This window comes from Bombina bombina, chromosome 1 (genome assembly GCF_027579735.1).
Source record: "Bombina bombina isolate aBomBom1 chromosome 1, aBomBom1.pri, whole genome shotgun sequence".
NCBI classification, from domain to species: domain Eukaryota; kingdom Metazoa; phylum Chordata; class Amphibia; order Anura; family Bombinatoridae; genus Bombina; species Bombina bombina.
This window is the reverse complement of record NC_069499.1, coordinates 1,204,045,314-1,204,065,518: the sequence shown is the minus strand read 5'-3', so window position 1 is coordinate 1,204,065,518 and position 20,205 is coordinate 1,204,045,314. Positions and strand designations below refer to the sequence as shown.

The 20,205-nt window shown below is 41.1% G+C and overlaps 2 protein-coding genes across 2 annotated transcripts in view; one reads left to right on the top strand and one right to left on the bottom strand.

Annotated features, from left to right (window-relative positions):
* Positions 1–5,332: 5,332 nt before the first annotated feature.
* The window catches only part of LOC128641995 (gastrula zinc finger protein XlCGF49.1-like), a 35,676-nt gene continuing 20,803 nt past the window's right edge, over positions 5,333–20,205 (top strand). Inside the window, exon 1 of the mRNA XM_053694630.1 lies at positions 5,333–5,448. The gene's annotated coding sequence lies outside the window, so the exon portion shown is untranslated. The remainder of the gene's footprint in view (positions 5,449–20,205) is intronic.
* On the bottom strand, positions 11,626–12,783 carry LOC128664002 (tigger transposable element-derived protein 1-like). The gene has a single exon (XM_053718643.1). It carries the CDS (start codon positions 12,781–12,783, stop codon positions 11,626–11,628), a length of 1,158 nt encoding a protein of 385 aa, XP_053574618.1.

The window sequence follows — 20,205 nt, the reverse complement described above, 5'->3', positions numbered from 1 at the left end:
AAGACACCGCTGCCAGCCTACCAACTGCTCCAGCCCTGCTAATGCCTTCCCCTTTCAACTGAGCCAACCATCCCAACACCTGCACCCTTGAGGCCCCTTGTACCTGAACACCCCTCTGCCGACAGAAAGTCACCCATCTGTTCCAGTGGCCCAGGTAGGTAGCCCATGTCTTCGTAGCCAGTGATGTCTTAACTAAACCGAGGATGCCTTCCCAGCCTTCGCCAGCTGCCAAAGAAAAGAAGGGCACGTTAGACCCTCCTTAGCCGCCCTGGGCGCTGCTCTCCTAAACTGCCCCCAGTTGAATCGAGAGAGTGCGTCAGCAATAACATTCTGCACTCCCGGGACGTGTTTGGCGGTGAAAGAGATGTTGAGCTGTAAACAGCGCATCACCAGGTGCCTCAGATAGCTTACCACATGAGGTGAATCCGCAGACAACCTATTAATGGTGTACACCACACTTAGATTGTCTGTCCAAAACACCACTGACCTATTTGATAATCGCGCACCCCATATTTCTACAGCTACCACTATGGGGAACAGTTCCAAAAGCGTCAAATTCCTGACGTACCCGGCCTCTATCCAATCCCTGGGCCATGGAGCGGCGCTCCATTCCCCATCCAGATAAGCTCCGTACCCGAAGCCACCTGCTGCATCCGTGAAGAGGTGAAGTGCCTGATTGGAGACTAGTGGGTGCCTCCAGAGGCAAACCCCGTTGAAGTCAACTAAGAATCTGGCCCAAACTTCCAAGTCCTCCTTCACCTCTAACGTAACGCGCGCCCATTTCGCCTGACCTGGAGGGCCTTTCAACTGGCCCTCCAAACGGCGATTGAAGACCCATCCCATTGGGATCACGCGCCCAGCAAAGTTCAAGAGGCCTAGCAATGATTGCACCTCCTTGATAGGCACCCTATCGCGTTCCATAATTGCCCGGACCACCTGCAGCATCCGCTGCACCTTGTCGCCGGGCAATCTACAGACCGCACGCACCGTGTCAATTTCTATCCCCAGAAATGTGATACATGTGCAGGGGCCCTGCGTCTTTTCATCCGCCAGGGGCACCCCGAAACTGGCCATTACTTCCTTCATGATTTTCATCAGCTGTTCGCAATCAGCGCAACCCGCTCTCCCCACCAGAAGGAAGTCATCAAGGTAATGGGCAATCGCCCCACCCCCTGACGCCGACCAGACCACCCAGTGCAGAAAGGAACTAAAACACTCAAATAATGAGCAGGACAAGGAACACCCCATTGGTAGGCACCTGTCCACATAATAGGACCCTTCAAACCTCATCCCCATGAGCCTAAATATGAGGGGTGAAGGGGCAGCAGTCTGAATGCCGACTCAATGTCGAACTTCGCCATCAATGCCCCTGAACCACACTCCCTAACCACCTCCAGAGCATTATCAAAAGACTGATAATGCACCGAGCTGATTTCCGGGTCAATCGCATCATTGACTGACCCGCCTTTCGGGAAAGACAGGTGATGAATCCACCCCAGATCCATGCACCATCCTTGTAACTGGTATCTCGAAGCCCCACTCCAGACCACCCCGGAGCAGCTCCGCTGCCCCCTTGTCTGGATAATGGGCCAGCCAGGGAAGCATAGGGGCCAGCTTAAGCGGGTTGGGGCCCTTGACCACGGCTCCAGATTTTGGTGCTGGCTTCGGTTGCCCCTGTTCCTTGCGTTTGCTGCAATCGACTCCCGCATGTGGTCCTCCACAATATCTGCAGATGTGGAGAAAGGAGCAACTGCTCCCTCTGTCACACTGCTTGTCCTGGAATTTCCAGCACTCTCGCCCCCGCGCCGACCTACCCTTGCACTCTGCCTCAGCGGCACCAGCCGCGCCTGCGTCGGGGGTGTGGGGCCCCCTTCCAACCCCAGCTTCGACCACAGGTGCATGTCCTGCGTGCCAAAATGAAGTAGGTGGTTGCCCACCATCTTCCTCCTGAAGGCCATGTCATATTCTCTCCAAGCACCCTCTTTAAACCTGTTATGGATATCCTCTATAGTATCCTGGTACTTAAAGAGGTTGTGGCCTTGCAGTGGCCACCTATCCACATAACACGCCGCCAGCACTCGGAAGCATTTCAGCCACTCCTCGTATGTTTCAGGCCTGCGCACTTTTTTGGGCCCTGACCCGTCTTGGGCCCTTTCTTTTGCCCTAAACGCGTCCAGTGAGAGGTCAAAAACATTAACGTAACGACCCTCCTGTATTTTCTTCACTATTTTCAACTTGAGGTGCCCGTACAGAGAATGCACCAAACACGGGTACGTGTCTCCCTGTGCCGACACCTTATGAGGCATCGCGGCCCCGGGGGCCCCCAGGCCCTGTGGGCCCTTGAACCCCTTCCGCAGGTCCTGGCGCCCTGTCCCTATCCTTCGCCTGCCCTGCCGCCATCTTCTTGATCCAGCGAAACATTCTGCGCTGACCCTTTCCAACCAGCCCCAGGTCCTCCCCACTATCTGAACCTGAACCACTAGATGAAGACCCTGTGTCAGCGTGCAGTGTGTGTGGTGCATAGTACTCACTACTTCCAGAGCGGTCTGCTTCGATGGGTGCCTGGGACGAAGATCCGGCCTGCTCTCTTTGCTCTGTGCACTGTCCTGCCACAACTAGTGCACTGGATGCTTCTGCTGCCATTGTGGAAGTATTCCTACTCGATACCTGGGGAGACAAATTAACTTGGGGAGTACTCTGGGCAACGGGTGGAGCATCAAAAGAGCGATTTCTCCCCTCCACCCTGAGATCCCCCTCAGCATCCATCCCCAGAGCTGCAACCACAGCCCTTCTAATCAATAGTTCCTGCCCAGGCCCCTCCTGGGCATGAGCACTAAACCCTTGAGGGGCCTGCTGCCTGGCCATCTCACGCAGCGCAGTCTCTACAGCTCTCTGTATTATTGCCTCTTGCACCAATGCAGTCTGCGGTGCCTCAGGCCTGCACCCCGAAACTCCTGGCCTGTCACCACCAAGCCTCATATTCTCAGGCACCATACGCTCATACACATCCTCACCAACCGTACCACACTGTGACCCATGTGCACTGACATGCGTTATCCCCGCATGTGTCCTCCCTCTGCCCCCAGTGACATCCCTCATACTCCTGCCACTGCTGGATTCCATGACTCTCACAGTATTGCTGCCCATATTCATGCCCCTTCCAGCTCCAGACACTCTCACATGGCCGCTAGCACTAGGCCCCCCATGCGCATGCGCGCCTGTACCTCCGCGACTCATGCCTGCCTGCGCCGTCTGCGTAGGCCCCACAGCTCTCAACCCCACAGACTCACACCTCCAGCCAGCATCCACCAAGCCTTGGCGCTCCTGCGCCCTCACCACAGGCCCATCAGTACTCGTGTGCGCATGCGCGCTTGTACTAGGCCTCGCATCCTCGCCGCGCTGCTGAGATCCTGCCGCCCTAATGTTGACCGTTAAGTCCTGCTGCCTCCCCTCTGCGCTGCCCTCTGCTGCCCCACCCGCGACCGGGAGCCTCCCCAAGTTACCTGGGCCGCTCCGGTCACGGGTGGTGTCCTCCGGTCCTCTGCCCCTCCCTCCAAGATGGCGGCCGCGCTCCTCCTCCTCCTCCGATGAGCTGGAGGAGAACATCTTGCGCAACCCGCCATCTGAGAGGGATGGGCCTGCTGCGCACTCTGCCATGTGAGCCCTCGTGGTCCCTGAAACACCTGCTCTACTCTCCACAACCCCACCGCCAGCCAGGGCCGCGCTCCCGCCCTGCCCTTGAGCCTCAGGGGCCATCACTGAAGCCAGTGATTGGGCCAGGGCTAGGACCGCCGCCATGGCTGCCGGTGGCAATGCGGGCAAAGCCTGTTCACACCCTCCGGTAACAGCCGGTCCCCTGCCTGCCTCACTCATCTCCACAGGGGCCTCCCGCCCCCCACTAGTGCCAGCCTGGGCCTCCTCACAGCCCATACCCCCCGGCTGAGAAAGGGACACCTCCCTGGGCCCAACAGAGCTACCCCCTTTTTTCCCTGAACCCACTCTCCCCTTATTAGCAGGCCCTTTCCCCTTATTGAAACTCCTCTGGGTTGGCCTTTTGGGAGGGGTGGGGGGAACAATTTCATCAAACCCATGCTCCTCTGCTTGTCTTGCAGGTCCTCTCTTCCTGGATGACATCTCCACAACCTCCCTGTATCTCTTGGGTGGCAGAGATTTCCTCCTGGATCTATCCATCAGCAAAAACTTCCTTCAGGGACACAGAAACTTTCCTCTTGAAGTCTGGAACCGAAAAGAGGCCGAATACTCTGCTGCAGGACCCTATAAAGGTAAGAACAAAACACTGCCTCCTCTCCTGCAACAATGTAACAAACAAACTCACATTCTCCAGACTTCAAGTTGGTAATCCCTTAGTGATGTTACAGTCCCACTAGAGGGCCCTCCACTCTCATTTTGTAAAATGAGGAATTTGCATTGTTCTATGGAAAGAGCTCTATTTAATTCCCCTTGTTGCAAACTCTTGCACCTTATATGTTATCATTGTACCAGGTGTTTATTACCGTCATTATGCGTAATCTAGATGAATACTGTTTTTATAACCTTGTACACATTGACAAAGGGATTGACTATTCAGGCTGATATGTTGTTTTAGAGCTTACGTTTCACTGAGAATATTGTGTACAGTGATGACATCTTCCTGTTTCATGCTTTAGCTTTATTTTATGTATGTCTGCTATTTCTTAATAAATAAATTTAAAACAAAACGCATATTGCACAGTTTATATTGTGCGCTAATTTGCATATCCAGTTATTTATTTCTCTTGCTTTTTCTTTTAACAAGTTAATCAATTTAAAAAGTACATTATTGACAAACAATGTAATATAATGTGAATGAATACAAGATCTTAAAATAATTCCAATTATTGTAGTTTTTAAAGGACCGTAAATACAATAGATTTGCATAATCAACAAACTCAAAAAGTGTAAATATATAAAGACTGTGCACATTTTGTTAATGGAAGTAAATTGGAAAGTTGTTTAAAATCTCATGCTCTATCTGAATCATGAAAGTTTAATTTTTCCTCATAAAAGTTTATTTAAGCAAAACTAACATAAAAATGAATGAAGGATAATGTCATATATAATATGATTAGAAAAACATATTTGGCATGTTTTATGATTTCTATATAAATTTGTTTTGTTTTTTTATATGCTAATAACTTTTTAGAGGCCTTGGCAAAAAGTAAATTCAAAGTGAAAGTGGTCAGAGTTGTACTAGAGGACTACATTTCCCAGCATGCCACATGCCAATGGTTGCTTTAACACAGACAGTAACCAATCAAAGCATTGGTCTCTCCAGCTCTCTTGTGGTTTTATGTGAAGAGAGAGATCTGTGTCTGCAGCATCCGGTTGTGTTAGTTGTAGAATGTAACGGGGAAAGAAGAAATACGAAGAAAAAAAGAGATCTGTATCTGGAGTACTCAGCTATGTCAGGTATAAAGGATGGGGGAAGTGGGAGGAGTAGAATCTGTGTGTGAATTGTCTGTCTCTAGGAAGTGGGAGAGTTGAGATAGTTATGAGATGGGTGCATATATATCGTTATGGGTTTGCAGCCTAAAGCTTTGCCAGACAGATTGTAAACACCTTGAGATTTTAATAGAAAATATTTAGTTTTAATATTTTCTATAGTTTAATATTTTGCCCCTTTTCAAGTAAGGTAGCTCTGAAAATTATGGATTTTACTAATTTTTTTAAGACCTGGAAATGCGCACTGCAGACTAGATTTGTGCATTCGTAATTTTCGGCACTAAAGCCGCCTTTGGCCACAAGCCGAATTTGGCCATTTTCGAAGTCGGATTTATTCTTGTAAAAGTGCAACACACTAAGATCTGGATTTGCACAGCTCTTAGTGTGTTTCACAAGAAGAAAGCCGGCTTCTTGTGATGGCTTGCAGCCGCCATCTTCAGTATTCGTTTAGCTCCAAAATGTCCCAATGCACATGTCTACTGCAGACATCTTAAAGGGACAGTCTACACCAGAATTTTTATTGTTTTAAAAGATAGATCATCCCTTTATTACCCATTTCCCAGTTTTGCATAACCAACACAGTTATATTAATACACTTTTAACCTCTGTGATTATCTTGTATCTAAGCCTCTGCAAACTGCCCCTTTTTTCAGTTCTTTTGACAGACTTGCAGTCTAGCCAATCAGTGCCTGCTCCCAGATTACTTCACGTGCATGGGCACAGTGTTATCTATATGAAATATGTGAACTAACACCCTCTAGTGGTGAAAAACTGTTAAAATGCAATCTGAAAGAGGTGGGCTTCAAGGTCTAAGAAATTAGCATATGAACCTCCTAGGTTAAGCTTTCAACTAAGAATACCAAGAGAACAAAGCAAAATTGATGATAAAAGTAAATTGGAAAATTGTTTAAAATTACATGCTCTAGCTGAATCATGAAAGTTTATTTTGGCCTAGACTGTCCCTTTAAGGATAACCCTACATCATATTACGCTAATTGGATTTAACAGATAATATCTGCAAAACAATGCACCTTATACTAACATTATGACCGCGACTAGCCTTGTTGTCTTTATACTCTAGCCTGGATTGGCTCTTGGATATAAGGCAAGTGGTGGGAGGAGTTATTGAAAAGCTATTGCAGCAAACAAGATAATAATTTCTTTTAAAATGTTTAGACTTGGCTGATATTTTATTCTGCAGCATGACAACAGCAATCTCCTGTAATTACAAGGTGTTTACGGTCCCTTAAATTGTTTGTCCCTTAATGTATTTCCTATGACTGCAGCTGCAGTGTATAGAATGTATGAGAAATTGCATTTTCAGGTTTATTTGTGTATCTAAAATAGCTGGTTTTGTGCTTTGAAACCACAGCTTATGACAATGGGTTGAGCTTGCAGGTAAAATAAGATCTCATTATGTTATCACTTTGTGTACACAGTCACACACGTTTCCTTATCTTATATTTCTTATCTTATATTTGCCTGTACACTAAAGCTCAATACTGAGAGAGAACAATGGAGAATTATCATTTTATTAGTTATCACTTCTACACCACACCGGGAGTGTAATTTTTTTCTCCTGGCTGTGTTTACATTGCCTGTCCCTTTTAAGGGAAAGTGTGTGTATGTAAGAAATAAAGGGAGGAAAAGATATATGTTCTCAACATTCAAGTGTGTAAAGTGTGTAAAGTTTAGAGATGAATAAATATCCAGCCGTGCTAAATATAGCTACAGAATTAGCCATTTAACAAATAAATAATTATTTAATTAATTATAGGTATAGAGAAGAGGTGAGAGCAGCAGTGTATTTAGTTTTGTGCTGCCCGAGGTACTGGAAAATGTGCTGCTGCCACAAACCCCTCATCCTCAACAATTTTTGCTCAGATTTGCCTAATATATTTCTTACCCACTAGACAAACAGGGCAATTCATTTTAATACAATAATTAAACTTTTAGAGTAGTAAGGTATTATGCCATAGAACTACCTCTCAAAATGTGGCGCTCCCCCTAAATCTTGCTGCCATAGGGGAGTAATAACAAGCTATATGGAGGGAGAAGGGAAATAGAGATAAAAAAATAGTAATAGAGAGGGATATGTGCTACTGGCATCCAGCATTGCCAGGTGCAGAACAGAGTCAAGAGAGAAAGCAGATCTTCTACCTTTAGTCCCAGCTTTATTACAGCTGAAGGAGAAGGTTATGAGGACAGTAGAAGATGGAGAGATCTGTGTCTGAAACCTCTTAGCTGACCCAAATATAGAACCAAAAAGCTATGGAAACAGAAAAGGAGTTGAAGCATATGTAGAGCATCTAGCAATTCTAGGTATAGACTAAATGAGACTGGCAGAAGGGATGGAAGAGGGTGGAGGAAGAGAGTGCAAGGTGAAATCAGCTGCTAGATGTGTTTATGTTTTAGGTAGGTGGGCAATTTGTGCTGCAAATGGTGAGAAGTGGAGGAGTACTGTTTAATCATATATTTAAATTAAAAAAAAATACATTCTAATGCAAAACTTACATACTATAATGTGTTAGGGCAGTGCTTGACAAACCCCAGAGCCACTGGGACCTTAAAACTAGGCCCTGGAACTCTTGTTTAGAGTCCCCAAGACATCTATGGATGCCCCCCACTACTACTCGCCGAACACCACCAGCTGCACCTAAGGTGAAGTGCAACTGGGTCCTTTCTAGGCCTCGCAGTTGTAAAATATAAATCCAACTTTTATTGGATTATTATATAATATATTTCTTGTTTTTATTATGATGTTAGTTTCTGGCTTCTAAATGTATTGGCTGGCTCCTAGATTTTGAACAAATTCCTTGAGCTCTGTGTTAGAGCATGTCATTTTGGCATTACTGTCGCTAGCTAAGGGTTTAACCACAATGGTCAGGCCTGTTCATAAGCCGAAAGCATTTTATGGCCCCTGAGCAAGATACCATCGATAACCCAATACTCCTGATCTAGAAGTTTTCTGTATTTAGCCCCTGCAAAGTATTAGGAAAAATTTAATTTGTGCATTTTAATGTCTCTTTAAAAACTGGGTGTTGCGCGCAAGCATCTCGGGCTTACATAAACTTCCACTGAAATTTGGAAAAGTGAATGGGTGGTAAGAAGCACTAGAGAGTAGCCTAGCCTAGTTTCCATTAAGGCGGCAAAGTTTGGAAAATGGTGGTAACATAAAAATATCTCCTTAGACTTTAATAGAGATAAATGTTTTTAGCACAAGTTTACACAATTTACCACATCACTGGAACTACTAGGGCTTAGTGTGCACAATTGTGGTATAAAGCAAGGCAGCCCAAACTACGGCCCACAAGCCACATCAAGCCCACCAAGGCCTAGTATATACTGAGGTGGTAAAGTTCGGAAACTGGTAGTAAAAACATTTATCTCCAGTTTCGAAACATTACAACTTCAATAGAAACTATTTTTGTTTTGCCTACATTAGTAATAATAAAACATGCATGAGTATTTGTTTATACATTTTATAAATTTGAGTTGTACATACATTTACATTAAATTCTATAATAAGTTTCCTTTTTTATTTTGTAATGAAAATGTTATCATAAGCTTGATAAGCTTGATTGTGAGGTACTATTTTTAGCTTAAGTGTGAGGATAATGTATTGTGACCAATTCTGTAACTAGTGACTGGCAAGGATTGCTAGTTGGACAGTGACAGTCAGACCTATTCCATTATGCTAGGGAGATGTGTTCCCAATGGTCCATATACTGTTTGCAAACAGCTTCTTTAACTTTATTTATTTTTGTAAATAGCTACTTTAGCCTGTAGAAATCACCACCTACATTGAAATAAGAATAACAAATATATTATCTATAGGAAAGCTATGTAAACGGGAGACAATAGCACTACTACTTTAGTCTGTAGAAATCACCACCTACATTGAAATAAGAATAACAAACGTATTATCTATAGAAAAGCTATGTAAACATGAGACAATAACACTGACATATCCAAAATATGAGTACCAAATGTTTTCTCTGTAAAAAAATGTTTTAATCTAAATAGACAATACAAATGATTAATCTCCCAGCATGTGGTAAGAAGGAGAGAGATATTTCAGATATCGGAAATAGATGGTTGTGCTCATTCAACCCTCTGAGCCATAATTAACTTTTAAATACCTAACAAAGGGCAAGATTACAAGTCATACGGCAAATCAGTTACGAAAACACTGCGCACATTATGGCTTTTTCGCACCTGGGGTTGCGCAGCTAAAAGTTGCAAAACAACTTATTTTGCACGCATGATAAACCGCATAATCTAAACAGCCAAATCGCGTGTGCGTTCCCGCGTTCCCTATAGAAGGCAATGGAGAATACAAATATAAAAAAAAAAAAACACAAAAAAACCCTAAGTTGCGCAAAGTCCATGGCAAATTCTCCTTGAAAAGTGTACATGAAAATGCGAATATTTCATATTGTAAAAAAAAAATTGTAACGGAATATATTCTATTTATTTCTAAATAAATATTTCTCTATATATGTGATGATTTTTGGACTGATATATCTATTTATAGCAAGATATGTATATGAATATATATGTGTCTAGATATCTCGAGATCTATATGCGAATATCGCTTTGACAATCCCTCTGAGATATTGTTTAATGTGCATAAGATTGTAATGTAAAATCTTTTCATTATCTCCATAGTTAATCATATATCTATACATAGAAAAATCCATGTTTCTCTATGTACAGTATGTATAATTTATGTCAATGTAAAATCCCTGCGTCTGCTTTTTTTTCTAACACCCGAGATCTATCTTTTAGCCCTTATAACTTTTGTGTACAATATTTTTCTTAAATCATTTTATAAGACAGTGTTAATAAGAGTGTTAGTGTACTTTTTTTTGTAAAGTGTTTTTTGGAAGTTTTTTTGGAAGTGTTTTGTGAAACTTTTATGTTGCGCAAAACTTGTAATAGCTCCGCAATGGAAATTGATTGCAAAAAGACCACATAGGGGGCCGGAAAACTCATAACGCGCTACTTGTAATCTTGCCCAAAGTTAACATTAGCAGGTTAGCTTTACAGGCATACCCCACATTTACGTACACAATGGGACCAGAGCATGTATGTAAAACGAAAATGTACTTAAAGTGAAGCTATACTGTTTTTTCACTTCTCAATGCATGTACTACATTATAATAGTCATTTATAGGCATAACTGATATAAATAATACATTTATAACTAAAATAAACACAATACTATAAGGTTAGGGCAAAATAAAATAGTCATTGCAAAATAAACACATTTTTTTCTAAGCTTAGGATCAGCTTAGGGCAACAGAACATACAGTATTTACTGTATTGCAAAATAAAGACAACATTTTCTAAGCTTAGGATCAGCTTAGGACAAGAGAACATATTTACTGTACTGTACTGTATTGCAAAATAAGCACAACATTTTGTAAGCTTAGGATCAGCTTAGGGCAAGAGAACATTCAGTATTTACTGTACTGTATTTCAAAATAAACACATCTTCTAAGTTTAGGATCAGCTTAGGGCAACAGAACATTTTTACTGTATTGCAAAATAAACACAACATTTTCTAAGCTTAGGATCAGCTATGAGCATTTATTCTAGTAAGGATGAAGTCATACTGGTATCTTCTGTTTCACAAGTCAACTCTTCAAAGGCGAGACGCTTTCTTGCTGGCAAATTGGGTGTACTACAAGTAGCAATAACAGAAGGAGCAGAACTGGGTGGTGATGTCTCTATGGAGGTTTGAAGTGTAGCTCTCTTCTTTTCTCTGTAGATTTCTTTGTAACAGGAATAAGCCCCTGACATGTTACCATTGACTGTGGAGCTTCTTTCAAAGTCCCTATCATGCTTTTCAAAAAGAGCCATGGCGCTATCAAGATGACGGAAAGCTTGAAAGAGAATGTTTGAAGTTAAGCCTTCAGGCTGTTCAATGTTCTCAACCCCATTTTGCACATCTTCTTCTTCTTCTCTCTCCTCTTCAAGTTCGTCATTGCTGAGGGGCTCAGTATGGGATGCAAGCAGTTCAGCAACATCTTCTTGCTCTACTTCCAGCTCTAACTGCCTTGCCATGTCTACAATATTTTCAGTAACATTAGCTACAGAATCATCAACGTCTTCGGAATCAACAGCTAACTGTGGGCATCATTTTTTCCAGGCCCTTTTCATTGTGGTATCATTTATGTCATTCCAAGCATCTCTTACAGTTTTAATGCAATCCAAGATGTTGTAGCTTTTCCAGAATTTCGATAGGACTTCTTGCCCTGCACCTTCTTCGTTGTCTATTGCTGCAATACACTTACTGAATGTTCTTTTTAAGTAGTTTAACTTGAAGGCAGCTATCACACATTGATCCATGGGCTGCAGTAATGAGGGGGTATTTGGTGGTAGGAATTCCACTCTAATGTTAGGGTTGAGCTCATCTAGCATTCGAGGGTGTCCAGGGGCATTATCAACAAGCAGCAAAATGTTGAAAGGGATATTATTGTCCTTGCAATAAGCTTTCACCTCTGGAACAAAGCAGGTGTCAAACCAATCCTCAAAAAGGGCTGCAGTTACCCATGCTTTTTTATTAGCCCTCCAATGCACTGGAAGTCTAGTTTTAACGTAGTTCTTCAAAGCTCTTGGATTTTGAAAACGGTAAATAAACAAAGGCTTTAGCTTTAAGGTACCAGGAGCATTGCCACCTAACAGAAGGGTTATTCTATCTTTAGCTGGCGTGTAGCCTGGCATTGATTTTTCCTGTCTTGCAATGAAGGTTCTTGCAGGCATCTTCTTCCAGAATAGACCAGTCTCATCCACATTAAAAATTTGATCCATGGAGTAGCCTCCATCTTCAATAATTTTTGCAAAATCACTTGGATAGCTTTCTGCAGCCTTAGTATCTGCAGCAGATGCCTCTCCTTGTACTTTGATGTTATGTAGATTAGACCTCTTCTTAAACCTATCAAACCATCCACGGCTTGCAACAAATTCAGCATCCTTTGCTGCTTCACCTTTCTTAGCCTTCAGGTCATTGAATAAGCTTAAGGCTTTACTTTGTATAATTGCCTGGTTTACAGGAACATGGCGTGTTGTCTGATTTTCTATCCAAAGTATTAGGAGTCTCTCCATGTCTGCAACAATGCTATCCCTTTTTCGAATTGTTGTGATGTTAACAGGTGTAGCACTTTTAACTTCTGCAACAATTTGTTCTCTGTTCTTCATGACTGTGTTAATTGTGGTCCTAGTGAAGCCTAGCTTTCGGCCTATTTCAGCTTGAATTACACCTTCATCATACAATCTAATAATTTTAAGCTTCATATCCAAGGTAATAGATTTACGGCATTTCTTTTTTTTCTGCCATTATTGCAAAGCTCCAACAATCAGTCAGGTAAAGGTACATTTGTACTGTGTGCCAAGCGTGTTACAATCACTACTGTACTTAACTGTATGCAGTACAGGTATATGTTCCCCAAAGTTCTATGTAGTGGTACAGTGCAGTGAATAAAATACCAATTTGGGTGCAGTAATCTTCTATACACAGTGTACAGTACTCACAATTCACTTTTTAACTTGCAAAGTCTGTACTGTATAAATGTTCCCCAAAGTTCTATGTAGTGGTACAGTGCAGTGAATAAAATAATAATTTGGGTGCAGTAATCTTCTATACACAGTGTACTGTACAGTACTCACGATCGATTCACTTTTTAAACTTGGAAAGTGCGTGATTCACTTCGTAACTTGCAAAGATTCACTTTTTTACTTTTAAAGTGTGTTAGTTTGCCGTTTTCCGGAAACCCCACCTCTTCCTGGTGCGCAGCAACATCTTCCTGGCGCGCTGCAACCTCTTCCTGAACCATAGAGACTAACTGTTCATGTGCGCAGGCGACGGTTTTTGTCCGTTCTCGCGAGTGTCTGTAAAGAGAGGGTCCGTAATAGCTATGTTCGTTCGTGCGAGTGTCCGTAAAGTGAAGGTCCGTAAAGCGGCGTATGCCTGTATTTGCATGCTCAGTCTATTGTTGTGTGCATTCTCTGGAGAACAACAGATTATGGTTTTAATAAGCAAAACCAACTATTTCAAATACAAAAATATTAATGAAAGAACCATTTCCCATACATTGAATACAATGCAGTAGGTAAAACATGTCATTTGGAACACATTAAGGGGCAAGAACATTTATAGGACATTGTCCCTTTAACATCCAAAACAAAACAAAAAAACTTTTTTTTTATTGAAATACATATATAAAATAAAGTATAACAATATAAAAAGTTAGCAGTCAGACATAAAATTCTAGGAGCCATTATTCTCTTGATCTTGAAATGTATTAAATCCTACAAATAGTGTAAAGGGAATTTCAAAATTAATTGTAAAGGGAAAAGGATCTTGAAATCTTTGTTAAATAAGATCACTCTCTCATATTATACATAAGTTGTCACATACTCATGTAGAGCATGCAATTGTTCACACTTATGGCAGCCACGTTGTCTAGAATCACTATTCAAAAACCACACAGTCATGTCTTGGTGACACAAAACTGCTACTAATTGCACAAGAGTTCTCCCTATAGTTGCTGTAGAACTCCATTGTAAGTAAAGGGGCAAAAGTATCCACACTGGTTTTACAGCACTTGTTCTTCATCAGAACATCCCACAACATTAACAAATAACTGTATAAAGAAACAATTTTGCATTGTATGAATAAAATATTGTTTTCCATTAAAAACATGAATAAATGACAAACTTTCATGTGATTCCCACACAAAGATACATGCATTTGAATGGCTTCCCTGTTGTTTTCTATTGGTGTACAAGATGCATTCATATGCATGAATTACAAGTCTCAGTTATCTGATGTATTTCTTTTCGAATTAGCATGACAATACGCATCTGACTTGACCCATATAGATGCATATTGTAGCAAAATACACGTGCATTTATGTGTCAGATCTTATTAAAGGGACACTAAACCCAAAAGTTTTCTTTCATGATTCAGATAGATAATACAATTTTAAACAACATTCCTATTCACTTCTATTATCTAATTTGCTTCATTCTTTAGATATCCTTTGTTGAAGAAATATCAATGCATATGGGTGAGCCAATCACACGAGGCATCTATATGCAGCCACCAATCAGCAGCTACCGAGCCTATCTAGATATGCTTTTCAGCAAAGTTTATAAAGCGAATGAAGCAAATTAGATAATAGAAGTAAATTAGAAAGTTGATTAAAATTGCTGCTCTTTCTAAATCATGAAAGAAAAAAATTGGGTTTCATATCGCTTTAAATCTAACTGTAAGTGGGAAAATAATTGAAAAGGAAAAATTAAGAAACGTATTTGTAAAAAAATTATGCTATAAAATTTATAGGAAGAAGGTAAATGATAAAATGAGGATTTATGGAGGAAAGACAGGAAAAAAAAACATTGTTCTAGGAGAGATATGGAGGTAGGGCTCGGAGAGTATAGAGATATTGTTATGCATTGAGATGTGGCAGAAAATGAAAAAACTACTGAGCAGCGGACTGTTGTTAACTAACAGTCATCGATCTCACTGCTCTTCTGCTTTTTTCCAGCTTTATTGGTATACTGTCACTAAACACCGCCACTATTCTAAAATGTTTTACCCCTATCCCGCTGCTCCCGGACCCCGCCGCAACTAAATAAACTTATTAACCCCTATCCTGCTGCTCCTGGAGCCCACCGCCACTCTAATAAACTTATTAACCCCTATCCTGCTGCTCCTGGAGCCCACCGCCACCTACATTATGTTATTAACCCCTAATCTGCCCCACTACACCGCCGCCACCTACATTATGTTATTAACCCCTAATCTGCCATCCCCAACGTCGCCGCCACTATATTAAATGTATTAACCCCTAAACCTAAGTCTAACCCTAACTTAAATCTAATTTAAATAAATATAAATAAAATTACTATCATTAACTAAATTATTCCTAATTAAACCAAATACTTACCTGTAAAATAAACCATAAGATAGCTACAATATAACTAATAGTTACATTGTAGCTAGCTTAGGGTTTATTTTTATTTTACAGGCAAGTTTGTATTTATTTTACCTAGGTAGAATAGTTACTAAATAGTTATAAACTATTTAATATCTACCTAGCTAAAATAAATACAAATTGGCCTGTAAAATAAAACCTAACCTAAGTTACACTAACACCTAACACTACACTACAATTAAATACAATTAAATAAATTACAATTAACTAAATTATATAAAATTATCTAAAGTACAAAAACAAACACTAAATTACAGAAAATAATAAACAAATTACAAGATATTTAAACTAATTACACCTAATCTAATAGCCCTATCAAAATAAAAAAAGCCCCCCCAAAATAAAAAAACCCTAGCCTAAACCTGAAAAAAATACAAACAACCCGCCCAACAGTAAAACCCACCACCCACAAAACCAACCCCCCCCCCAAAAAAAAATACTAACTAAAAAAACCTATGCTCCCCATTGCCCTGAAAAGGGCATTTGGATGGGCATTGCCCTTAAAGGACAGTTAGCTCTTTTGCGGACCAAAGCCCTAACCTAAAAATAAAACACACCCAATACACCCTTAAAAAAACCTAACACTAACCCCCTGAAGATCGACTTACCGGGAGACGTCTTCATCCAAGCCGGGCGAAGTGGTCCTCCAGACGGGCAGAAGTCTTCATCCAAGCTGGGCAGAAGTTGTCCTCCAGACGGCAGAAGTCTTCATCCAGATGGCATCTTCTATCTTCATCCTGCCGGCTCGGAGCGGGTCCATCTTCAAGACAACCGACACGGAGCATCCTCTTCTGCCAACGACTACCCGACGAATGAAGGTTCCTTTAAGTGACGTCATCCAAGATGGCGTCCCTTAGATTCCGATTGGCTGATTAAGGTAGAAAAAATCCTATTGGCTGATGCAATCAGCCAATAGGATTGAAGTTCAATCCTATTGGCTGATCCAATCAGCCAATAGGATTAAGCTCACATTCTATTGGCTGTTCCAATCAGCCATTAGGATTTTTTCTACCTTAATTCCGATTGGCTGATAGAATTCTATCAGCCAATCGGAATCTAAGGGACGCCATCTTGGATGACGTCACTTAAAGGAACCTTCATTCATTGGGTAGTCGTCGGCAGAAGAGGATGCTCCGCGTCGGATATCTTGAAGATGGACCTGCTCCGCGCCGGATGGATGAAGATAGAAGATGCCGTCTGGATGAAGACTTCTGCCGTCTGGAGGACCCCTTCTGCCCGGCTTGGATGAAGACTTCTGCCCATCTGGAGGACCACTTCGCCCGGCTTGGATGAAGACGTCTCCCGGTAAGTCGAGTTTAGTTTAGGCTAGGGTTTTTTTTATTTTGGGGGGGCTTTTTTATTTTGATAGGGCTATTAGATTAGGTGTAATTAGTTTAAATATCTGATAATTTGTTTTTTATTTTCTGTAATTTAGTGGGGGGGGTTTGTACTTTAGATAATTGTATATAATTTAGTTAATTGTATTTAATTTATGTAATTTATTTAATTGTAGTATAGTGTTAGGTGTTAGTGTAACTTAGGTTAGGTTTTATTTTACAGGTCAATTTGTCTTTATTTTAGCTAGGTAGTTATTAAATAGTTAATAACTATTTAATAACTATTCTACCAAGTTAAAATAAATACAAACTTGCCTGTAAAATAAAAATAGACCCTTAGCTAGTTACAATGTAACTATTAGTTATATTGTAGCTAGCTTAGGGTTTATTTTATAGGTAAGTATTCAGTTTTAAATAGGAATAATTTAGTTAATGATAGTAATTTTATTTAGATTTATTTAAATTATATTTAAGTTAGGGGGTGTTAGGGTTAGGGTTAGACTTAGGTTTAGGGGTTAATAAATTTAATATAGTGGCGGCGACGTTGGGGATGGCAGATTAGGGGTTAATAAGTATAATGTAGGTGGCAGCGGTGTCGGGGGGCAGATTAGGGGTTAATAAGTATAATGTAGGTGGCGGCAGTGTAGGTGGTGGCAGATTAGGGGTGTTTAGACTCGGTTTTTATGTCAGGGTGTTAGGTGTAAACATAACTTTATTCTCCCATAGGAATCAATGGGATATCGGGCAGCAGCGAACATGAGCTTTGCTGCTTTCCGACTCCCATTGATTCCTATGGCATCCGCCGCATCCAGGGTGGCGGATTGAAAAGCAGGTACGCTGGGCCGGAATAGTGGCAAGCGTACCTGGTAGAAATTTGATAACTAGCAAAAGTAGTCAGATAGTGCCGAATTTGCATTCGGAACATCTGTAGTGACGTAAGCATCGATCTGTGTCAGACTGAGACCGGCGGATCGTATGTTACGTCACAATATTCTACTTTTGCCGGTCTGTAGGCTTTGATAAATAATGGGAATCAGGCTCGCCACAATTACGCTGCGGAATTCCAACATATTTGCGGTTGACGGCTTGATAAATAGGGGCCATAGGCTGGAGCGGAAAATCGGAAGACATGCTGGGGAAGGGGAAACTGGTCAAAGGAAAGAGACTTGAGGGTAGAAAATATATTTTTTTTTTTGTTGCACAAATATATAGATACTATGGTTGTCGACTCGAATGTCCTGGTCATTGGGAGAAAAAAGGAGCAAGATTATGATCAGACTTCTCATTACTATTCAGATAACAACTTCTGGTCTCAGATCAGACTCCCTGAAGTCGAGTGGACAGCATTTTAAGTTTTGTATTTGTAATTTTATTTACACTTTTATTTTTAAAAATTTCCATAAATATTTCTGGCTTATTTTGTTTCAGTAGCTAAACATCCCTTGTGACCTTTATCTAAATATGTATCCATATTCTACTATTTTAATTAAAGGGACAGTTTACTCACTGTACTGTAAAATTCCTTTTTATATGTGAGGGTTAGGGTGAGCGGAACTCAATATGCAGGAACAGACGTACAGGAAACCAAGAGTCTTTTAAAAGGTTTTAATAAAGCAAGTGAACAAAAAATAAGAATTGAACAATACCAAGGGTAAAACAAGAGCAGAGTCCAGGAACAGGCCAAAGGTAGGGTGCCATGAGATCAGTCCAGCAACTAGGTGCATAGTGGCAAAAAAGAGAAGAGTCCAGGAACAGGCTAGAGGTCGGGTACCGTGAGCTCAGTCCAGCAACTAGGGAAAACAGGACCAATGTCCAGCAGGTATAGGTGGACACGCTGGCACAGAATACCATATAGATGCAGTAGTAAAAACAGGATTCAGGTAAGCTGCCACTGGTGCAGCAAGCATAAGAGACTCAGCAGGCACAGGATACCCAGCGGGTACTGTTGATGAGGCTGCCACGGATACCACGTAGGTGCAGCGGGTACAGCATTATTCAGGTAAGCTGCCACTAATACAGAAAGCACAGGAAACTCAGCAGGAACCAGAACAAGGTAAGTAACAGCTTGAGACTCAGCAGGCACAGGAACAAAGTACACCTCTCAATAACTCAGGCAAGAGTGATAGACTGAGTGGCTTTATATAGGAATTCCTACAACTGTAGCCATTTAGGTGGGGTTTCTGTAATTATGCATGGCCCCTTTAAATTAGTGTAGCACACAGCCATGTGCGTCTAGAGAGAGCAGCAACCTCTGCAGAAGACACGTGGAGGAACACCAAGGCTGGAGCTTGTCACAGGATCACTCAGGTAAGTTTCTGACATTACACTTACTTGTTATACCAGCTGCAGAGTTGTATAACTGTATGTAAAAATGTTCATTGGGGTATATTTTTGTGTATGAAATAGCTTTCTCTGTTAATGGGACAGTCTACAATAGAATTATTATTGTTTTAAAAGATAGATAATCCCTTTATTACCCATTCCCCAGTTTTGCATAACCAACACAGTTATATTAATGTACTTTTTACCTCTGTGATTACCTTGTATCTAGGAACCTTCTTCCAGCCCCCTGATCACATGACTGTGACTGTTTATTATCTATTGACTTAAATTTAGCATTGTATTGTGCTAAATCTTAAATAACCCCCTGTGCCTGAACACAGTGTTATCTATATGGCCCACGTGTACTTTCTGTCTCTTTGTGTTGAAAAGAGATTTTAAAAGCCTGTGATAAGAGGCAGCCCTCAAAGGCTTAGAAGTTAGCATGTGAGTCTGCCTAGGTTTAGTTTCAAGATCACCAATAGAAAAAAAGCAAATTTGATGATAAAAGTAAATTGGAAAGTTGATTAAAATGACATGTCCTATCTGTAATCTCTAATCAAATGGGCTGAGCTTCCAGGGAGCGCAGGCCTCACAATCTTATCAATTTATACACAGTAAGGCCAATAAATACCAGTACTTATATATTTAAATATAAGAAAATATATATTTAAATTTTAAAGAAAAGAACAGGAACATGCAGCTAGAATTACAAAATAAAGTTAAAGGAGCTATCTGTAAACAGTTTAATACACTCGAGCTAGTAAAATGGATAATTTGGGAACACATTAAATGTACTTATTACAAGGTTATTAGTATTATAGCAATTTGAATCATGAAAGTTTAATTTTGACTAGACTATCCCTTTAAGCTTTGCACTTTCTAGTTTATATTTTAATAAATTTAGATTAAGATCCAGCAGTGATTTTACAAATTCTGATTATGTTTTGAAACTCTCTGGCCTAGATTTGGAGTTTGGCGGTAGATGGGTTGTTAACGCTACGCGGGCTTTTTTCTGGCCGCACCATAAAATTAACTCTGGTATCGAGAGTCCAAAAAAA

Bases quoted from the DNA above. Each gene is read 5' to 3' on its own strand.
- LOC128664002 (XM_053718643.1), bottom strand. From the start codon at position 12,783: ATGAAGCTTAAAATTATTAGATTGTATGATGAAGGTGTAATTCAAGCT.